Below are 20,803 nucleotides of genomic sequence, written 5' to 3' on the forward strand. Positions count from 1 at the left end.
ATCACAAAAAAGGAAATCTTTGAAAGCTTTAATATAGTTCTGTCTTTGATTGATTTTAAAAATGAACATTCTCTGTATTGTTTTTTTTCCCTATAGGTAGGGTAAAAAATCCTGAATGGAATCGAAATGAAATTCCACATAGCTGTGGAGAACTCTGTAGAAAGAAAAGATCAGCTCAAGATTGTCCACATTTATGTAATATGTAAGTATTTTTTCAATATTCCCAGCGCATTAGATTATATGCCTTAACTCTTGAAAGATAAGCAGGGCTTTTTGCTTTAGTTCTGCAAAAGCATGTGGTGGGTAGAACAGTCCTAACCCTTGATCCACTGCACTGAAGAAAGCTAGGATGCAGCTGACTGTCCAGGTGCCACTGTGAAGGTCTTTGCTGCACTGGCCAAAATGGTGGGCAGAAGCTATCACTGGTGGTATCCCCACTAGTGGTAGCTAGTATCAACTCCCCAAAATGGAGCTTCAGGGTCAGCGGATGAGGAGAACACAGAGCTTGACTGGCCAAGAATCCACCGGGTGCTAAGCTGGTCCAGCTACTGCTAATGGGCCCAACCTTGGCCTCTTGGCTATACCACCCTGGAGCTTGTGCAGTGAAAAAGAACAACTTCACTGGCCTCCCCGTTTGCCTGCCTAGCCAGTGTGAACGGCAGCATTTTGGACACAGCAGTGGTTCTGCTGAGATCGTAAGCGGGGCTTGCTGAGATGGTGCAAACGTTTATGGTGGGGTTCACTTAGTTGCATGTTAGAGATAAGCAGCTGTAGGGTCATATATTTCCTTCCCATCCAGCCGCTTCCTTTTAGGGTGTGAAATCCTTTTGCCCTTTCCCTGTTAACTTTCACCATGGGTGAGTGTTAAATGAAAATTGACAATTAACTAGAATATCAAATGATTGTGCTCTAAAATAAATAACTGCTCCTGATATTCTAAAGACAGCTGGGGATTTGTTCCTCATCTGTCAGGGAACTGACATCGGAGCTAGAGGCGGAGGGAAGGCTCTCAAATGATGCTGGAGAAGGGCCCAGCAGGGAGAGAGGCAGCTCCGCAGATGGGGAAGCAAATCAGCGCAACACCAGGGATATAGAGGGGCTGATGGGGGAATCGGCGAGAGGGCTCCAGGACTCTTCACCAGACACCAGCGGGGAGAGCACGGGTCTTCCGCTACCCACGCCCACCCTGCGCAGAAGACTTCTGCGCAGAGAGAGTAGGAGGAGACTGGGTGTCAAACAACTTTTATGTTGGAAAAGATTTAAGAAACGCCCACTGACGGATTCTGCTAGCGACTAAGGCAGCCACGAAGTGAAGGGCTGCCCAGACTGAAAGGTTTAGCAAGGCAACAAAGCCTGGAGAGGTGGCAACTTACGCATGAGCAACCCATACACATTACATCATCATTATATCTTAACTAGGCTTCTGTGTTGTGTTAGGCATGGTAGTATTGTGTCCAACACTGCAATTATTAAATTACGTTCCGTGTAGTAAAGTTCTGATGATGCCTTAACTTCAGCGTACAAGGATAACTGCTGACTTTTGTGAATCAGATTGAAATGAAAATGTTACAAAACTTAAATTCTGTTGAATACTTCCATTTTTCAGACTCTGCCATCCAGGACCTTGCCCATCATGTCCTGCTTTTATGACCAAAAAATGTGAATGTGGACGCACAAGGTGAGATCATACTTAGACTTTATTGCAAAAAGCTTAAGATTTATTTGCGGCCTGTCACAGAATAATAATTTAGTATTTTATTTTTTTTGTAATGTCTCCGAAGAATCTGAAAAATTTAAAATAATACAGTATTTATTTAAAATAATATTTTTAAATGGTCCATATAATTAGGAAATTGGCTGGCTGCCATTTTAATGGCATGTATCTCCTAGTATACATGCTTCTTCCATGTGTAGATGCCTGTGTAGTTGGATTGTCTACTGCAGTGCCCTCCTCTGGCTGGTGGCCAGTGTTTTTAATGGCAATCATTCTTCTTACCAAAATTTGAAAATATGGAAGGGTGCTGTTAGGGAAGAAAAACAAAATTACTTGAGAAGGAAAGCATGACATAGAAACTAATATTATATGAAGCTTCAATGGGATATTGCAATAAGCAAATCTTTCTGTACGTGGTCTCTCTATGTACAGTGACAAGCTCTTACAGGCTGTACAGCAAAATGCATCAGAAATAGATGCCACCCTCTCTGCTGTGATTGCCTAGCAATTGCCTGCTGTCTTTATGATGTACACCACAAATAACTCTTCCTATTGTGACTAATCGTGCCCCTGCTGTGTGAGATTCCTGTCAAGTAAGAATTTCCAGACAATTCATAGATAATTTTGATACATCTGAAATAAATGGAATGTGATTTATGGGCTGGCCCTCGAGTTTTCTTTGTTCATTGCTGCTGCTAATGTAAAAATGAAGTTGCCAATATTTGGTGCTATTGTTCTTAAGGTGTTTTTTTCTCAGGTTGTCCCACGAATTAAAACTAAGAAAAATAGTAAAAGGTAAATATAGTAAGGCCCACTAAGCTCAGGTTTTCAGTTTTGTGTTGCTTCTGTGTGTATCATAGTATGCTATATAATCATTTTGTGTATGATTACAATTCAGAGTTGTAGATTAGATTGTCCTGTTGAAATTGCATTAAACCCTCACCCCCCATTTCCTTTTTAGACTTAATTTCCCTTCACTTTGAAAATAGTCTTATCTGGATAGACTCTTGTTTGGTTATATGGAAAAGGGCATGCACAATGGTACTTGAATTATAAATCAGCATGGCTACTGAGAGCAGCCTTAAAGAAGAAAAAGATAAACTAAAACAATGCCAGGTCAATTTCCCCCTGCAGCATCAGAAACAGGGTGTTTGGGGTGGGGATGAGAGAACCACCAGTACTTTATGTAGGGCTCTCCTGGCTGGAGGACACAGCCCTGCCAAAATGCTCTGACCTTTGAGATGAGTTCTCTGCAGTTCCACTATCCTCCCAGGTACACAGAAACCAAATACTGCAAAATGAGGTCAGGGCCAGATGTATAGCTATTTCAGAATGCTCCAGCTAGCAGACCTGCCTTGGACTGATGGGAATCGCAGCCCCCATCACTGAGAGACAGGGATGCCTACCCTGTCTCTTGAGCTAGTGGTAAAGTCTGTTGAGGAGACACTTTGCTCATGAGCAAGAAGACTGTAATTGCCAGTGTTGCTTTCTCATCACAGTAAACCATGGCTGATTCCTACAGTTCAGCCAGTATGTGAGTAATTGCGAATTAGCTGCAAATTGGCATATGAAAAAAAAATGGTTTGAAGTTGGCTTGGAAAACATGGTTTAAATTTTAACATATGTACTGGGCAAAACACTCCAATTTTTCTACTTGCAAGATGGCAAGCTGAAATCTCATTGGTATATTCCTATAGCACCCTCTGGAGGGCAGGCTTAGAAGAGCCTGGTTCACACATCATGCTAAGCCAAACTTGGGCTAAATGAGAATGTGTTAGGGGCTTGGAGAGGAACTCAAAGCTACTTTGACCCCAAATCTCTGGCCAGTGCTGGCTGGTGCTGATGGGCACTGGAGTTCAGTAACACCTGGAGGGCAACATATTCCTCATTTGGAGTTAAATAAATAACTTCTAAGCTAGATAACTCGTCTGCTTTACCATTCTAAGAGGTTTTCTTATTATCCACCCCAACCACCATGATTTGTATGGATTTCATGTACATATGAATTTCTAATTCTTTTGTGTCAGGTTTGCAAACTACCTTCTCAGATTGAGCTGACGCCCTTTGTTATAGGTACAAATGAATTAACTGAAATGCTGCATTATCTCCTTTTGTTTGCATAAAAGCCATTTGAACTACTTCACAGATGACAAATAGAACCAAATGGAAATGGTCCCCCCCCAAAGTATTTTCTCTTAGATAGCATATGCCCAATTGTGTGAGCAGATGAACGCTTCTTTAGACACACAGAACTCAGACTAATTGTATCAAATTTGCATTTGAGAAAGGGTGCATGGGCATTTTATTTGAGACAAAATAACTGCCACTTTAAAGTTACATTTTGGTGTAACCTGCTGTGTGCTGCTACAACTGTATAATTGCAAAGAATAGTTTTGCATTTTCAAATGGTGCAAAAGTATATGCTTTAAGACACGCTGGTACTGCGGGTGCTGGAAGCATTTTTCCTGTTTAAATAAAGATCTCTGTGGTTTTCACTATTATGGAATTATTCTCCCTTTAATTTAGCAAAACCCTCAATGGAGCATATATTAAAGCCTAAAGGGACTTGCCTGTTAATATTAACAGCTCCTTTACTAAATATATGTAGTCACATTCAGAGGGAATGTGGGTGATAGCCTAAACTATAAACACAGTATTCTAATCTTGCCAGCTGCAACTGATGACTGACTGAGTTTTCTTCTACAGCCATTCAGTTCGCTGTGGGCATTCTACTGCAATTCAGTGTACTAATATATGTGGGAATGTTTTGAATTGTGGTACACATAGCTGTGCCCAGATATGCCATTCAGGAAAATGCCAGCCGTGTGAATTGACTGTAAAACAAGGTGAGTGGTGTGTGTGTATGTGTAAAATTAAATTTCTAATAAAATAGTACTAAAACTTCCAGGAGTTGTTGATTATGTAGGACCAACATGCTTCAGAATTCTGTTAGGCTTTCCTGAACCTTTTCATGGATTGACATGAAGAAATAGAAGAGCTACTGAAGTACAGTAACAAAATGATGTAGTAGCAACAGGGCTGGAGACACCATTGTTCCATCAGGAAAACAGAACATAGCTAGGGAATTGGGAGTATTATCAGAAGAATAGTGTTCTCCCTCTCCCATTCTCCTTTAGTTTAAGTTAGTGATGAAGACTAAAAAGAGCAGCTGGTCACTAAAATGACTCAAAACATGTTTTTCTCCTCTGAAGTTAAATGTCCAGTCACTAAACAGCTGCATGCAGTTCATAAGGTTGCTATTTTTCTTCATCTTTTAAGGCTACAGTATTTGTACACACTCCTAGTGGTTCAACTTAGTAACTTTAAATCACACTCTTACATGAGAAGGATGAAACAATCCACTCATACACTGTGCAATTTCTTGCGGTTCCAATTGGGGATGGCGTTTTAATTGTGCCGATTTCTGGTGTGGCTGCAGAAACTGGTAACTCGTAACTGCTGCCCCCCCCCCCCCACGTTGCTTTTGCTGCATTAACAGCACTGAAGTGACCTCCCCAGGGCACAAGCCTGGGCAAGTGTGTATGGAAGTCCTGGGCTGCCAGACAAGACACCCCCCCCCCCAGGCTTGCTGATGTGCTCCAAAGGAAAGCAGAACAGTACGTTTGGCACCAGCTTGGCTGCAGGAGTTGCGAGAAGGAGGTGTACAAGGTGCCATCCAACCGTCTTAGGGACTCCACTCTGGATTGGTGTAGGATTTACTCCTTTTGTGGGGTGGGTCAATCCAATTGATCTGGCTAATCTTTGTTTTGGCTCATGTGTTGTCCTTTCACTTTATGATAACCCTTTCTGTTTCTCTTTCTCCCCAATTGCTTTTTTCTGTACAGTGTGTTACTGTGGGAGCACCTCTCGAGAAGTGTTGTGTGGGACAAGTGAGGATCATTTCTCTTGTCTGAGAACTTGCGGCAAGTAAGTTCTGCTTAGAACCTGAGCTCAGTTTTGTCAACGTTTGTGGATTAACGTAGCCTTACGTGGGATAAATTGTATTTCTTTAATTTCAGAAAACTATCCTGTGGAATGCACAACTGTGCACAAGTATGCCATCCCCAGTCTTGCCAGCCTTGTCCACGGCTGCCACAAATAGTGCACTGTTGCCCTTGTGGGCAAACGCCCCTTAATAAATTATTAGAGCTGGGGTGCACAGAACGTAAACTCTGCACAGATCCCATCCCATCGTGCGGAAGAACATGTGGAAAACCTCTGCCTTGTAGTAGCTTTGGTAATTAGAATGTTGCTTGCTTGTCTATGTAACATTCATTTGTGTTGAATTTTATTGCCACTTCCAGAACGATTAAAAAAAGGGTGAAATAAAAGTGCATTTCTATGGTGGCAGTTCAAGTTGATAGAAAAAGCCTATATAGATAAGAAACTTTTCTTGGGGGAGGAAGACGGAAAAGAGGTTGTAAGCTGCTCTGTGTTTTACCAAATGGTTGTACTTTTGCGCAGCCTCTCACCTCCAGCCACCAGGATAAAAAGGATCTAACTGCTGTAAGAAAGGCAGTTTTTCCAAGCTGGTGAATCCTGCACAGGAGCAAATGAACGGAGCACCGTACCTTTGTAATGTATAGACCTAGTGCAATGTAATACACAGAACACCAGACTTGGGCTAGGAACGCCTGTTTTCAAATACTTGCGTGACTGAGCTTGGGTCAGCCATTATCTGTCAGTCTAACCTACCTCACAGGACCTAGTGAATGATATATTCACAATAAAGTTAAAAGTTTCAAAATTTGTTGCAAAAGCGGTAGCATGGACAACTAGTGTTATTGTTTACTGTAAGGAATGGAATCTGTGATTGCTTATTTTGCTCAGGCAATACATAGTTACTCTGGGTTGTATCCAAATTAGCATTACCATGCCCCATCAATGCAGTAATACCTGGCTGTGCCACAATACTTTCCGCCCACCCTCCTCTTCCAGCAGGCCTCTAAATCTGTTCTATGGATTTGTCCAACCCTCTGGAGCAGATTTGGTAAGGGTGTAGGGTGAGGAAGGTGAATCCAATTTGCTGACAGGACACGTTAGTTAAATACAACCCAGTGTATTAAAGTTTCAGTTGACCATATTCTCTTAATTATGCATAGATGCTGTTCATACATGCGAAAACCTCTGCCATGAAGGAGAATGTGGACCATGTTCTCGCACATCAAAGATTTCCTGCAGATGTGCCTTAAAAACAAAGGTAATTCCTAAAAATAATAAAGAATGAATATTGAAAGTAATAGATAGGTAGCCGTGTTGGTCTGCCATAGTCAAAATAAAAAAATTCCTTCCAGTAGCACCTTAAAGACCAACTAAGTTAGTTCTTGGTATGAGCTTTCGTGTGCATGGTATCTGAAGAAGTGTGCATGCACACGAAAGCTCACACCAAGAACTAACTTAGTTGGTCTTTAAGGTGCTACTGGAAGGATTTTTTTTATATTGGAAGTAAAACAGTCTTGTGGCACTTGAAAGACTGAAGCATATGATATCTACTTTTTATGTTTGCATGGTTATCTTCTAATCTGAGCTTGCAAAACTGTGTTTCCGTTTCTGTCCCATGTGATGTGTTTTTTCCTATATAAAGATATTTGTGCCACAATTATTGAAGGTTCATTTATTTTTGGCAGTGTTACATAGCATTTTAACGAAAGTATTCAAATATTTTTAAAATAGATGTGCTATAATGCTTACCCATGGGCTATTTGGCTTCCCTTCCCTCTTGTTTTGGAAATGTGATGGTGTAAGAATCCCCAAGTGTAGTATTGATGAGGTGAATTGGGCTTGAACCAATGAATTCCAGATCTCTCGATTCCTCCAGCTTACCCTAAAATTGGGTGATTTTTAAGGATCAGCACCCTAATGCCATAAGCTTTTCAGTATTTAATATCTTGATACTTGATGTGGAGAAAAGAGGAGAGAGAGAACTTTTCCCCCCTTCTCTTGTAACACTGGAACCCAGTGTCATCCAATAAAGCTGACCAGCAAGAGATTGTTGTTGTTTAGTCATTTAGTCGTCACTGTCGGAGGAAGAGGGGGGCGCGGGGATCGCACCACCCCTGTAGGCGGCGCGCCCCGCCCCAGAATGCGCACCAGCCCTGCCCCCACCTGCTCTGTACCCCTGGTGTCAGAGCATGAAGCTTCGCCACCGTTAGTCATGTCCGACTCTTCATGACTCCATGGACCAGAGCACACAAGGCACTCCTGTCTTCCACCACCTCCCGCAGCTTGGTCAAACTCATATTCGTAGCTTTGAGAATACTGTCTAACCATCTCATCCTCTGCCGTCCCCTTCTCCTTGTGCCCTCAATCTTTCCCAACATCAGGGTCTTTTCCAGGGAGTCTTCTCTTCTCATGAGGTAGCCCAAGTATTGGAGCCTCAGCTTCAGGATCTGTCCTTCCAGTGAGCACTAGATCATACTCTCCGGTGAGAGATTATGGATGGACAAAAGGAAGTGTTTCTCACACTGCCTAGCTAAACAATGGAATTTGCTTCCATAGGACATGATGATGCCACCAGTTTAAGACAATTTTAAAAGTGGATCATTCAAATTTGTGGAGGATAAGGCTATCAGTAACTCTGGTCATAATGGCTATATGCTACCTCCAGGATCAGAGGGGCCAGGCCTCTGAACACCAGCTGCTGGGAGCACAAGTAGGGAGAGTGTTGTTGCATTCCTGTCCTGTTTGTGAGCTTCTCATAGGCACTTTGTTGTCCTCTGTAGAAAACAGGATGCTGGACTAGTAGCAGGGCTCTCTATACAGTGGTACCTCGGGTTACATACGCTTCGGGTTACAGACGCTTCAGGTTACAGACTCCGCTAACCCAGAAATAGTACCTCGGGTTAAGAACTTTGCTTCAGGATGAGAACAGAAATCGTGCTCCAGCAGCGCAGCAGCAGCAGGAAGGCCCCATTAGCTAAAGTGGTGCTTCAGGTTAAGAACAGTTTCAGGTTAAGAATGGACCTCCAAAACAAATTAAGTACATAACCAGAGATACCACTGTACCCAGATCAAGCAAGGACCATTTGGCCAGCTCAGAAATACTCGGCTAACTCAGCCCCAAAGGTCTGTGACGCGGACAGCAGACGCTAGTCCCTCAGAAACTTGGATTTCAAATCAGCTTCCAATAAACTGTCGCCTGTATAGTGCAGCAAATGTACTTTATGGTAGTGTTGATTTCAAAGGGGAGTTTTGCAGTCGCTAATGCAGCCACACAGAGTAGATCTCTTTTTAAATTTTTTTATAAACTAACCCATGAGACTGATATTTTCAGTCCTTCAGGAGGCTGCCTCTAGACACTTTTACATATTTGAAATTCTGCTTGTTGATTGTGAAATACATGCTACTGTCCTGAATTGTTGTCCCCTCCTGTTGGTTGTAAGGTGACTGCTTACATGATAGCCATGTTCAAATATATAAAAGGATGTCACATAGAGGAGGGAGAAAGGTTGTTTTCTGCTGCTCCAGAGAAGCGGACACGGAGCAATGGAGCCAAACTACAAGAAAGAAGATTCCACCTAAACATTAGGAAGAACTTCCTGACAGTAAGAGCTGTTCGACAGTGGAATTTGCTGCCAAGGAGTGTGGTGGAGTCTCCTACTTTGGAGGTCTTTAAGCAGAGGCTTGACAACCATATGTCAGGAGTGCTCTGATGGTGTTTCCTGCTTGGCAGGTGGTTGGACTCGATGGCCCTTGTGGTCTCTTCCAACTCTATGATTCTATGTGTGCTTCTGGAATAATTCAGCCTTCACACAGTTCACTGGATTCATCCATCACAGCCAGACTTTTCAGTTTTCATATGCTGAAAATCTAGGTGCAGTGAGAACATGTGGCACTGAGAATTTTTGCAATGGTTAAGATGCAATATTAGCTGTTGCAATGTGTTTTTCTTTAATGTCAGTCTGGTGGTAGAAATAATGTGGCTATAATCCAATCAATTTTCTTTTCTTTAGGAAGTTCCCTGTGCCTCACTCAAAAATCAAGGTAACAAACACGTTCATGGCTGTTATATGCTGGTACCCTTGTGAAATAGCACTACGTGTGCCATGTAAACACAGTGGTTGCAACTCACAAAGTTAGTTCGGCACACTTGGCTGAGGCTTTCAGTTACTGACTATTGAAAGAGAAGGAGACGCCTTGCAGACCTTTGCCTGTTACAGCCAATTCTGGGAGCCCCATCTGTATGAAGAAACGTTAATGATGGCTGCTTGTTGTCTGGCTCCTTGACACCTCAGAAAGCATAAGCATTTCCTGAAATGTCATTGAAAGCACATAAGCAAAATTCTTGCATATATGCCCACATATGTATACAGTGGTACCTTGGTTTGCAACCGCTTTGGATTACAACCGTTTTGGATTACAACCATGTCAAACTCGGAAGATAAGTGAATTTTCGCATAACAAGCAGGCAGATAACAGAACCTGTCTGTGTATATATATTAAATATGCAAATATTCCTCAAGGTTTGCCTGCAATTGATATACTGCTTCTTACACAAGTAATCATTAACTCCCACATGGCTTTGGCGTTCCATACTTGTCATTCACTGAAGCCATATAAGCTAAATTAAGTTTTAGGCCTCATGGTTGAAATGTTTAGTAACTTCTAAATAGGTCTTCTGCTAAATGCAAAAGCAATTTTGTTTTGTGAGTTATGGTATTGCTTTTCCAGTTACTTTTTATAGGTTGATACAATTCTTAAAATTGTAGCTTAATGTTTCCTGTAAGCTGCCTTGGAAGGGTCCTGAAAGGCAGGATACTAATAAGATTTGCCTGCGTTCTTTATATGGGTCTTGCAAGGGCTAATGTCTTATCACAGTTAATGCAACATGGAGCCTAAGGGTAGGTGCAGTAATTTTCAATGAATAGCAATCATGTAAATGGTATTTTCTCATTTGTAGTTGAAGTTGTGTTCTTGTGTGACAAGAGATGCAACAAGAAGCTGTCATGTGGACGACACAAGTGTAATGAGATTTGCTGTGTGGTGAGTTCATAAATATAATGAAATATTTTTTTCCAGCAGAAAAAGAAATTGTTTTTTCCTTTTATTAGTTGTTTGAACTCTTAATTAACATTTAGAAGGCTGGCTAATAATAGCTATAAGCAATCATCCTGGTTTTGATCTTTAAAAAAATCTGCTTGAAGCCATTTTGATTACTCTTCGTTAGAGGCTGAAGCAAGGAACAGGTTGATGTGAAACTTTGTGGGTTTTTTAAATTAATGTTCATTCAGAAAAGGAAAAATACATATTCCCATATTCTTAGTTTATTTCCTTATACATAATTTCTATAACGACTTCCCATCACCCCATTGTGGATCCTAAATGCTTTAACGTGTCGCACTCTTCTTTATCAGTCCAAATCATTTAGAAGAAAAACCGAGTATTAAGCATAAATTATTAATTTGATATAAAGGAAAGAGGGGGCGCAAGTTTCATTTTTCACATCACACATAAAATGACAGAACTTACAACCCACCCACCAAGTTTTTTCTTTTGCAGGACAAAGAACACAAGTGCTCTTTGATTTGTGGACGGAAACTCAATTGTGGCATCCATAGATGTGAAGAACCTTGCCATCGTGGCAATTGTCAGAAGTGCTGGCAGACTAGTGAGTGCACATCAGAATTACAGTGGTACCTTGGGTTAAGTACTTAATTCGTTCTGGAGGTCCGTTCTTAACCTGAAACTGTTCTTAACCTGAAGCACCACTTTAGCTAATGGGGCCTCCTGCTGCTGCCGTGCCACCGGAGCCCGATTTCTGTTCTTATCCTGAAGCAAAGTTCTTAACCTGAAGCACTATTTCTGGGTTAGCAGAGTCTGTAACCTGAAGCGTATGTAACCTGAAACGTATGTAACCCGAGGTACCACTGTCAATTCGCTTCACTCAAGTTGTTTAAAATTAATTAGTTTGTTTAAAATTATGAGTACAATCCCAATCCTCGATCTGTGCTGCTGGAGAGGGTTGGGAACAGGTGGCAGTATCGCCCATCCTGGGGGCTCCCATTCAGCTCACCAAAAGGGTAGGAAGTTGGGAAGCTACGGTTGCCAGTATTCCTGCTGTGGGTAGCTGGCGTAAGTCCCCAAAATGAAGGTTTTATTGGGGCAGAGCAGAGCCGCCAATGGATCTGCTGGGTACAAAGCAGATCCATGTCCCAGAGTTGTGCTTAATCTGAGTCTCTGCTGGGGCAGCCTTGAGCTGGGGCAGCAAAATTGTAAAAACAACCACCACCACCACCATCTTGGAGTGAGCAGCAGGATTGTTGAATGTGGCGGTGGATTTCCTACTCTTTCCCACCCTGCTGTTTGTGACCAGGGCTTTGGATTGATCTACCCCTACATTGAGCACAATGCAATACCCCTTAGTTTCAATTAAGTCCCATACCATTTTTTCCCCAGTTTGCTTTCGTGCCCACTTTTTTTTAAAAAAAAGAAAGATAGTAAAGGTAAAGGGACCCCTGACTATTAGGTCCAGTCGTGGCCGACTCTGGGGTTGCGGCGCTCATCTCGCTTTATTGGTCGAGGGAGCCGGCGTACAGCTTCCGAGTCATATGGCCAGCATGACTAAGCCGCTTCTGGCGAACCAGAGCAGCGCACGGAAACGCCATTTACCTTCCCGCCAGAGTGGTACCTATTTATCTACTTGCAGTTTGACGTGCTTTCGAACTGCTAGGTTGGCAGGAGCAGGGACCGAGCAACGGGAGCTCACCCCGTTATCTAAAAAATAGATAAGTGCCCGCTACCTATAGATATATCAGTTATCAGTTGGATAATAGGTCAGTTATTGGTTATCAGTTGGATAATAGGTCATGGAAGCTCTTTCATTGCATATATGAAAGTCTGTTGTGCCAGCAAAGCTGTAGCATTGGTTTATGTCTGCAACCTATTTTTTTTTTTTATTTTTTTTTAGGCTTTGAGGAATTAACGTGTTACTGTGGTGAATCAGTGATATACCCCCCAATACCTTGTGGTACTCGACCACCAGAATGTAAAAATTCATGTACTAGACCTCATGAATGTGATCATCCCGGTAAGACTTACATACAAAATGCATTTAACAACTACAACTACTACAACAACCGTGCCAAACTAAGATGATGAATCTATTAAATTTTCAAATGTATGATGTAACAGTGCAGATTCAGGTGTAGGTTTTGAACTTAAATCTTAATATTAATTTCTGAACTCCAGAACATTTCTTACTGTAGTAAAATGCAGGTGTAAAAGCCTTCAAAGCGTTTTCTTAATTCATAGAAGAATAAATAGGGCATTCACTTCAAATAAAAGTAGATTCAAATACTCTTCATGTGATCAGAGACCTGATAAAAGAGAATTTGGTAAAGTTTCCTCTGTCTTGCTAGTAGAATAACTGAGGCAGTGGTTATTTTTTCGATTAGCGTGGAACAAAATAGCTTGAAATACAAGGTTGCGTCTGTTGTTGTTATTCTGCTTGCACAGCAGATTCTACTGCACAATGGAACTTCCCCCTCCTTTTCTCTCCTCTGTTACACCATTAAAATCTGCTCCAGGGAGTTGGGAAACCCTCTTCAGAAGATTTTGGCGGCATTTGGGGAGAATACATGAACGGGAAGTCCCATTGCGTGAGTGGAATTGCACTCACATAGCATTGGATAAAACCTAGTAGGTTTGCGAGATGATCCCTCACATGGAATGAATTAATTTGATTAGCTATCAAATACCTTCTTACAATACAGTGTAGAGGGAGGACATGCTCTGGCAAAGAATAATGTCATAGTTTGCACTGTGAAGCCTATTTTTTGTGCACTAATATAGGAGTCCTCTTTTAAGCTCAGAGGAAATCCATCTTGAGAACTGGTAAAATGATACCACATTTAAAATGAGAGCAGACCAAGTGACTTAGATGAGGCCATAATTGATGTACCAATCAGGGGAGCAACCATGTAAAAATTTGCTTGCCTGATTGCACTGAGCAATAGAATGTAAAAATATTAAATGCTAAAATACATGGCTTTAGAAGGACATATTTGAATTTGTTTCATTAAAGAAATTTCATCTTGAAACATTTCCTTACGTTATTTGAAACTCGTTTTCCCTCCTTCTGTGGATGCAGTGTATCATTCCTGTCATAGTGAAGACAAGTGTCCACCGTGTACATACCTCGTTCAGAAATGGTGTATGGGAAGACATGAGGTAAGTGTGACTGTTTAACTTCCCATTTTTAGAGATAAAGCATAGCTGTGTTATATTTGTACATGTTAGTGGAGTTGCTCATATCTGCACACTGTACAGCTGGGTCCAGATCATGTATTGATTTATTAAGCTAAGATTTAAATGAACCTTTTGTCTGCACACACAGCCCCTTCTCTTCTCTCTTTGCAGTACACCTGGGTCAAATACAGATGACTCCAATTGACCACAGTGTCCTATTTCATCTGAACCAGGCTTATCGTTCAGATGAAATAGGTTCGGATTGAATGGGAAACCATAGTTAATTGTATACAGTTGTACCTTGGATCCCAAAGGCCCTGGAACTCTGATGTTTTGGCTCCCGAACACCTCAAACCCGGAAGTGATTGTTCTGGTTTGCGAACGTTCTTTTGGAACCCAAATGTCCGACAGGGCTTCCGTGGCTTCCGATTGGCTGCTGGAGCTTCCTGCAGCCAACCAGAAGCTGCGATTTGGTTTCAAACGTTTTGGAAGTCGAACGGACTTCCAGAACGGATTCTGTTTGACTTCCAAGGTATGACTGTAGATCTGTACTTCATTTGGGTGCAGTGTGAAAAGAGAAGAAAGTCTGCATGCATGGGCAAAAGGGATCATTCATATTTTGGCTTACTGAATAAAAATGTGATTGTCCAAACAGAACTTAGGTTTTTAGATGCTTTTTTAAAAAAACAGGCCAAACCAGTTTGTTTCCTCAGTGACAAGGCTCTTAAATTTTTGCTGATGCAGAGAACGGAGTGGGAGTTGTGTTTACCTTTTTTGTGGCTCTGAACTGACAAAGCTCTTTAAGTATTTGGCAGCCCATGCCCATTGGGGGGGGGGGAACTCTGTGAAAAATCGTATTAAAATATGTGGGCTTAGACAACCATTTTCTCACCATGAGTTGACTTTTGGATATTCACTTTTACAGTGAAAATCTGAAGATAACTCTGCTTTATGAAGGGGTTCATCATGTGTCTCACTGCAACACAGATGCCTGATGAACTCATTAAGCCTTTAATAAGCACAGGTCCCTTCATATGTCTGTCAAAAAAGTTCCTCTACAATGAGAGATGGGCCCATCCTATGCTGTTAGTATATCTGCTTTTAAATATTAAGACATTCTTAAACCTTATTTCTTACAAGGTTGTCCAGTATCCATCTCTTTGTTTCTTCTTCTTTTTTCCTTCCTGGCTTAGTTGCGGAGCAATATTCCCTGCTACCTCACTGACATCTCCTGTGGTCTTCCCTGTGATCGAATGTTAAAATGTGGAATGCACAAATGTAAAAGGATTTGCCACAAAGGGGAATGCCTCATAGATGAAGAATGCAGGCAACCGTGTACTATTCTTAGGCTTCACTGTAATCATCCATGTATGTCTCCATGCCACCCATCTTTACCATGCCCCACAACGTCTTGCAGTGCAAAGGTAGGTGACATAAAAAATAATCAGACATTTTTTTCAAAAAAAAAATTAAATATTTTCATTTAATGTCAGCTCAGTCTGCAAATATAAAAACCGCAGCCTTTCTTTTTAAAGCTGATTTTGTCAAATGGGTTTGTACAGATGTCATGAACTTGCAAGTATTGAAGTTTCATTAGTTTGTGAATGATACCATTGTTGAGCAGGGAGGGGAGCATTAATTGGTTTGTGGTCAGTTCTTGTTTTTATTATGTGTTTTGTGTTTTTATATTGTATCTTTATGTTGTGAACCACCCTGATATCTATGGATAAAGGGCAGTATACAAATTTAATAAGTAAAATAATAAAATAAATAAGAGAGCCACTGAAATCTTTGATGTATTGCATTCACGAAGAATGTTCTGTGTGAAGCTGTCCTGAACATTCAGCTTCATTGAATGGCCATGGGTTCTAGTATTATGAAGGGGGGATTTCTCTATACAACACTGATGCACTGTATATGTTATTATAGTAGATATAACCTTGATACTCTTCCAGTAAATCAAGCAGAGTGTTTGGCAGATTATTTGGATTGCTACTGTTATAGTGTAGTGCAGCCTGTTGCCGTCCATATGTTTTAGATTACATCTACCATCAGCCTCTGGCAACACAGCCAATGATCAGGAATGTCTTGGAAGTCGTCTAAATATCTGGAGGGTACTAGGTTGGGGAAGGTTGATTGCAGTAGCTTGATTTTCACTTAGAAAGCAGCAAATGAATCCATCGTATTTTAGGGAATCAGGGAATTCTCACCTGTGTTTTCTTCAAATCATAAAATACTTCGGAACGTTAGATTCCTGCCATATTCCTGTTTTTGTGCCATTATAGGTTGAACTTCATTGTGAGTGTGGGAGAAGAAAGGAGACTATGATTTGTTCAGAAGCATCAAGCACTTTTCAAAGGTATTTACTGGCTCTGACTTCTGTAGTACAGTAGGCCTGTCCCTTGCGTGAGGGTTCAGTTCCTGGGAGGGGGGTACGGTCCACACGTGCAAAGGCAAAATTGTGCAAAGTCGGGAACTCCCGGAATACCTCCCCCCCCCCAGCAAGTTGAAGGACTGCTTATTGGGGTCTGAGGTCACAGGGCAGGTGGCTGTGAGCTTCCCAGGGCTGTCCTGCAAGCTTCCCACACCCTGGTAAGCAAGGAGGCTACTTCCTTAACTGGCCTCTGGGACAGTCCCAGAGTTGTCACACCTCCTTTCCAGAGGCCAGTAAGATAGGTACCACCATGCTTACTGGGCTTTGGGAAGTCGCCATGATGGCTCTGGATGCTTTCAGAGCCCTCCTGCTCCCTTCACAAAGCTTGGTAAGTAAGGAAAACCTGCTGGGTGCACAGGGGTGGGTTGTGTTGGGAGAAATAAATGGAGAGTTAAGAGCAATGGGGTTCCCCAGTTCTCCATTTACTTACTTACTTACTTATTTCTACCCCACCCGCATACGGTTGCGATTGTGTAAGCAGAGTCAGCACAAGTTGCAGACTTAACGTGTGTGTGTGTTGCTGTTTCTGTGCAGTAATCAGTCATACACAGCCATGGCTTTTCTCTAAAATTTGTATGTCCTAGAAACAGAAAATTAATTTACTCACTTGCTCTTTCATACTGAGCATTGTAACGTGTTCTCCTGCTACTAACAGGAGGTAGCAGCTCTGCAATATACGTCACCTGTGTTTCAATTTAACAGGAAGTCTATAAATAAATAACTAGACATAAATAAACTGTCGGCAGAATTTTTTTCTTGTCAACTATTCTGAGTGGGAAATTATGATAATTTTTCCTACTTTTTATATTGAATCGTTTTTTGTAACTCCTATCAGAAATGTTACATTAAAAAAGCACCATATTAATCATGGTCTAGCTTGGGTATTTAAGACCACTGGTGTCTGAATTGAGTAAGGGATGCTAATTTAAGTTTTTCAGATAGCATGCCAGTAATAATATACATGCAAAATTTGGATGTAATCACATAATATCTGCTATGTATTCTTCTTGCATCATTGGTAGGAGAGATTAGCTCATTCCATAATGGAAAAGACTTCTAAGGTCTATGTTTCGCTCATTCAGGTGCATTCCATCATTGCCCTCAGCTTCATAGTTTCCCTGACACACCCACTCCTCTGTGTACCCTCTAAACTAGCTCTGGAGGGTTGAGAGATGATGTGGAGCTGTTTTGGAGGTTACAGGGCAGGCCATTGCGTCAGCAGAAAGCTGCTGGTGCAGGTTTGGGTGCCATCCCCTGGGAATTTTCTGTTGCCTCATTTAAAGACATTTTATGTCTCATAAATATCATTCTCTTTCAGAATAGCTGCTATTTCTATAGCCTCTAAGTTAACCGATCCACACCACGGAGATTCAATAGAGATCAGCAAATTGATTACCAAAAAGGAAATGAAGCAAACCAGGTAATCAAATTATGAAACAAATACTTGAATAGACTCAAATTACTGCTGAACTGAGGAGCTTAACGACTTTTAAAATCAAATGATAGCTTACCTATCAGTTGCTGCTTTGATTTGGGGGCCGGAGATGCAGAAGTTGTCCCCTGTAATCAGTTACCATTGTTGACTGTTCACTAACTATGAGCTGTCCATAGTTTCCTGTGGAGAGTGAGGAGTGGAAGCTCAACATAGAGTTATTCCAGTTAAGCATCAAGTCCGAACACTATTGAATACTAACACCTGAAATCTTTCTATGCTATGTCCAGCTGCTGGTAAGACAAGGCAAATAGGAGCTTCTGTTTCACTGAAAAAACTAATTTTTTCTGTATGTGAGGGAGAGAGGATTTTACAAGGAAATGTAATTTTGTGCATTGTATCTTGTTTGTGTAGGCTGCAGTGTGATGATGAATGTTTGGCTCTTGAAAGAAACAGGTAGGTAATAATTTTATAATTTAATTTAGCAAGACGGATTGTGTGCTATAGCAGTTAGAGTGTTGGCCTAAGACCTGAGAGACCAGGGTTCTAATCCCCACTTAACCACAAAGGTGACCTTGGACCACTCATTGTCTCTCCACCTTAACACAGGGTTGTTATGAGGATAAAATATGGAGAGGGGAAACATGTTCGCCACCTTGGGCTCCTTGGAGGAAAGGTGGGATATAAATGTAATAAAACAACCATCTCTTTATTCTAGATTGGGTGGAAATATCGTGGAATTAAATTACGTAAGATTAGGAGGAGGTAATCTGAACAGACCGGAATTTATTTGTATTTCATTTATTTGACAAACTTTTGTTCCTTCCATTAGAAAAAAAAATGCTTTGTAGGGTAGCTTGCAGGTACACAAAATACAAAACATTAATAAAATCCAAAATAATGAGAAGCAAATAAAAAAGGAGAGTGATAAAGGCAATATAAAACTAGCCACATCCTGGGTTTAAAATGTTTAAAGGCCTAGAGTGGGGAAAAAAATTTCCCTTGACACTGAAAAAGTAACAAAATGGGGACCAGGTGAGTTTCTTGACCAGGGGCACTAATGTCAGCACTGAGGAGAGCCTCTCCAGAGTAGCCAGTGGCACCCAGAAAAGGGCCTTCAGAGAAGACCTCACTCTATGGTAGGCTGATGATGGGGCAAGTGAGTAATCTAGGACCACTCTGGTCTCAAGCTGTGTATGGCTTTGAAGGTAAGCACTAGTACTTGGAATTGTGCTTGAAATGGACTGGGAACAAGTGTGGCATCACCCATGCCTGTGGGCAACTTGGAATTCCGTTAACCTCTGGAGGTGAACTGTTGGAAAGGGTCTACCACACCTGTGGAGGGGAGCAGTCTTCCCCAGTGTAAATGGCAACAAGAAGTTACCAGACCATGATGAAGCCATAAACAGGAATTCCCTACTTGTGTAAATGAGAAGCATTTATTTGGCATAATCATGGGTCAGTAGCAATGTTAGAAACAGAGATGAAAGCTAGGAGCTAAATGGCGCCTTAAACCTAGGATATGGGCACAACAACAGAACGTCTAGGTGCGCTTTTTTATAACGAACGCAAAGCTGAAAATGAATTAACTGCAGCTGAGACATTATGTTCATTTTTCACATGGTCTAGTCCTTCCCCTGCCCACCCCCCTAATATTCTTAAGTGTATTGGATCTCTTCTTCAGTTTTCAGAGAGTAGCTGGAAATGGGGAGGCAGAAAAAACTCCTTTCCTTCCACTCTGCAGTTTTAATCTGAAATCCTAGGCCTAGTACTGTGCCCAGAGCTCAGAAACTGCTCGCGCTAATGAAATTTCCTGTCGCAAATGCATCTAGAACAATGGGAATTTCTAACACTGGTCAGTCATGGCTTAAAAGACTCTTGAGCACCTCAAATCATGTAAAAGAAAAAAATCCCAGAGGTGAATCGTGATTCTGTAGTATAATGACTGTATAAGAAAGGCTTGAAATCATGTCAAATATTGGGGTAAAACAATTACTTTTTAATATTCATTAATTAGGCGGTTTGCTGAGGCTCTTCATATTGATGACAGTTCTGATCCTTTTAATGTCCGTGCCTCTGTACCCAAGTACAGTGATAGCTTGAAAGAGGATGCAAGGTATGTATCATTGTTACTTAGTGGTTTGTGTATTCTCCAGGGACACATTGGTAGCCCTTTGACTTCAGTGTCCAGAGGTTATAGCTGGAGAATTGTTTTAATGTTAAAATTCTAGTTGGTCTAATTTGCAAAGGTTTTATTAAATGCTCATACTGATAAGTGCCTTTTCTCCCCCATACATGATAGGGAAATTTGTTTGAATGGTTCCCTCTTTTCTTGCGAGTTCTCCAAGAAAATAATGGTGGCATAACTATGTTGTTAGTAGCATGTTTAGTACAGTTGTACCTTGATTCGCAAATGCCTTGTTACTCGAACGTTTTGGCTCCCAAACTGCAAACCCGGAAGTGAGTGTTCCGGTTTGTGAATGTTCTTTGGAACCCAAACGTCCAGTGTGACTTCTGATTGAGTGCAGAAAACTCCTGCAGCCAATCGGAAGCCACACCTTGGTTTGCAAACGTTTTCAGAAGTCGGATGGGCTTCCAGAACAGATTCCGTTCAAAAACCAAGGTACGACTGTATATTGAACATAAACTGTGGGTGGGGGCATAATTTCATGCCTCAATGGAACACATGGGCAATGGAATTCTGAACTCTTCCCCTGCCTAGAGTTTCCCTTCTGTAGCTGATTTTTCTTTTATGCATGTTCATTTCCAGTATTTGAGCTGATTTCAGCTAGGAGGAGGACTGTGGAGAGAGGAATCATGTGGAGGAAGGTTCAGACTCTCCATTTCAAATTGATTTAAGATGTCAATGCGGTTTATGGCAGCTATGAAATTGGCAAGTGCCATATTAGGGATAATTAAATAATTAGGGACAAATTCGTGGTGGAGAAATCTCTGGATGGCTGGTGTCCACAGTGGCTTTGTTCTTCCATTGTTGGGCAGAACAATCTTTGGGTACTAGTTGCTGGGAATCACGAGG

General features: G+C 41.5%; 1 protein-coding gene across 4 annotated transcripts in view; it reads left to right on the forward strand.

Annotated features, from left to right (window-relative positions):
- Positions 1 to 20,803, forward strand: part of NFX1 (nuclear transcription factor, X-box binding 1) — a 37,106-nt gene that overhangs the window by 9,535 nt on the left and 6,768 nt on the right. For 3 of the 4 annotated variants that reach the window (XM_081206173.1, XM_081206172.1, XM_081206174.1), the window contains exons 5-20: positions 97 to 202; positions 1,607 to 1,678; positions 4,421 to 4,560; positions 5,560 to 5,641; positions 5,734 to 5,951; positions 6,817 to 6,914; positions 9,667 to 9,697; positions 10,614 to 10,696; positions 11,213 to 11,321; positions 12,621 to 12,740; positions 13,803 to 13,882; positions 15,094 to 15,324; positions 16,186 to 16,259; positions 17,653 to 17,754; positions 18,181 to 18,222; positions 19,784 to 19,882. In XM_081206173.1, the coding sequence (XP_081062299.1) occupies positions 97 to 202; positions 1,607 to 1,678; positions 4,421 to 4,560; positions 5,560 to 5,641; positions 5,734 to 5,951; positions 6,817 to 6,914; positions 9,667 to 9,697; positions 10,614 to 10,696; positions 11,213 to 11,321; positions 12,621 to 12,740; positions 13,803 to 13,882; positions 15,094 to 15,324; positions 16,186 to 16,259; positions 17,653 to 17,754; positions 18,181 to 18,222; positions 19,784 to 19,882 (1,687 nt within the window). Of the gene's footprint in view, positions 1 to 96; positions 203 to 1,606; positions 1,679 to 4,420; positions 4,561 to 5,559; positions 5,642 to 5,733; positions 5,952 to 6,816; positions 6,915 to 9,666; positions 9,698 to 10,613; positions 10,697 to 11,212; positions 11,322 to 12,620; positions 12,741 to 13,802; positions 13,883 to 15,093; positions 15,325 to 16,185; positions 16,260 to 17,652; positions 17,755 to 18,180; positions 18,223 to 19,783; positions 19,883 to 20,803 lie in introns of those variants that run through there. The other variant, XR_014011037.1, reaches the window with a different exon arrangement.

The sequence above is a fragment of the Podarcis bocagei genome, assembly GCF_964188305.1.
Source record: "Podarcis bocagei genome assembly, chromosome: 8".
In the NCBI taxonomy this organism is placed as follows: domain Eukaryota; kingdom Metazoa; phylum Chordata; class Lepidosauria; order Squamata; family Lacertidae; genus Podarcis; species Podarcis bocagei.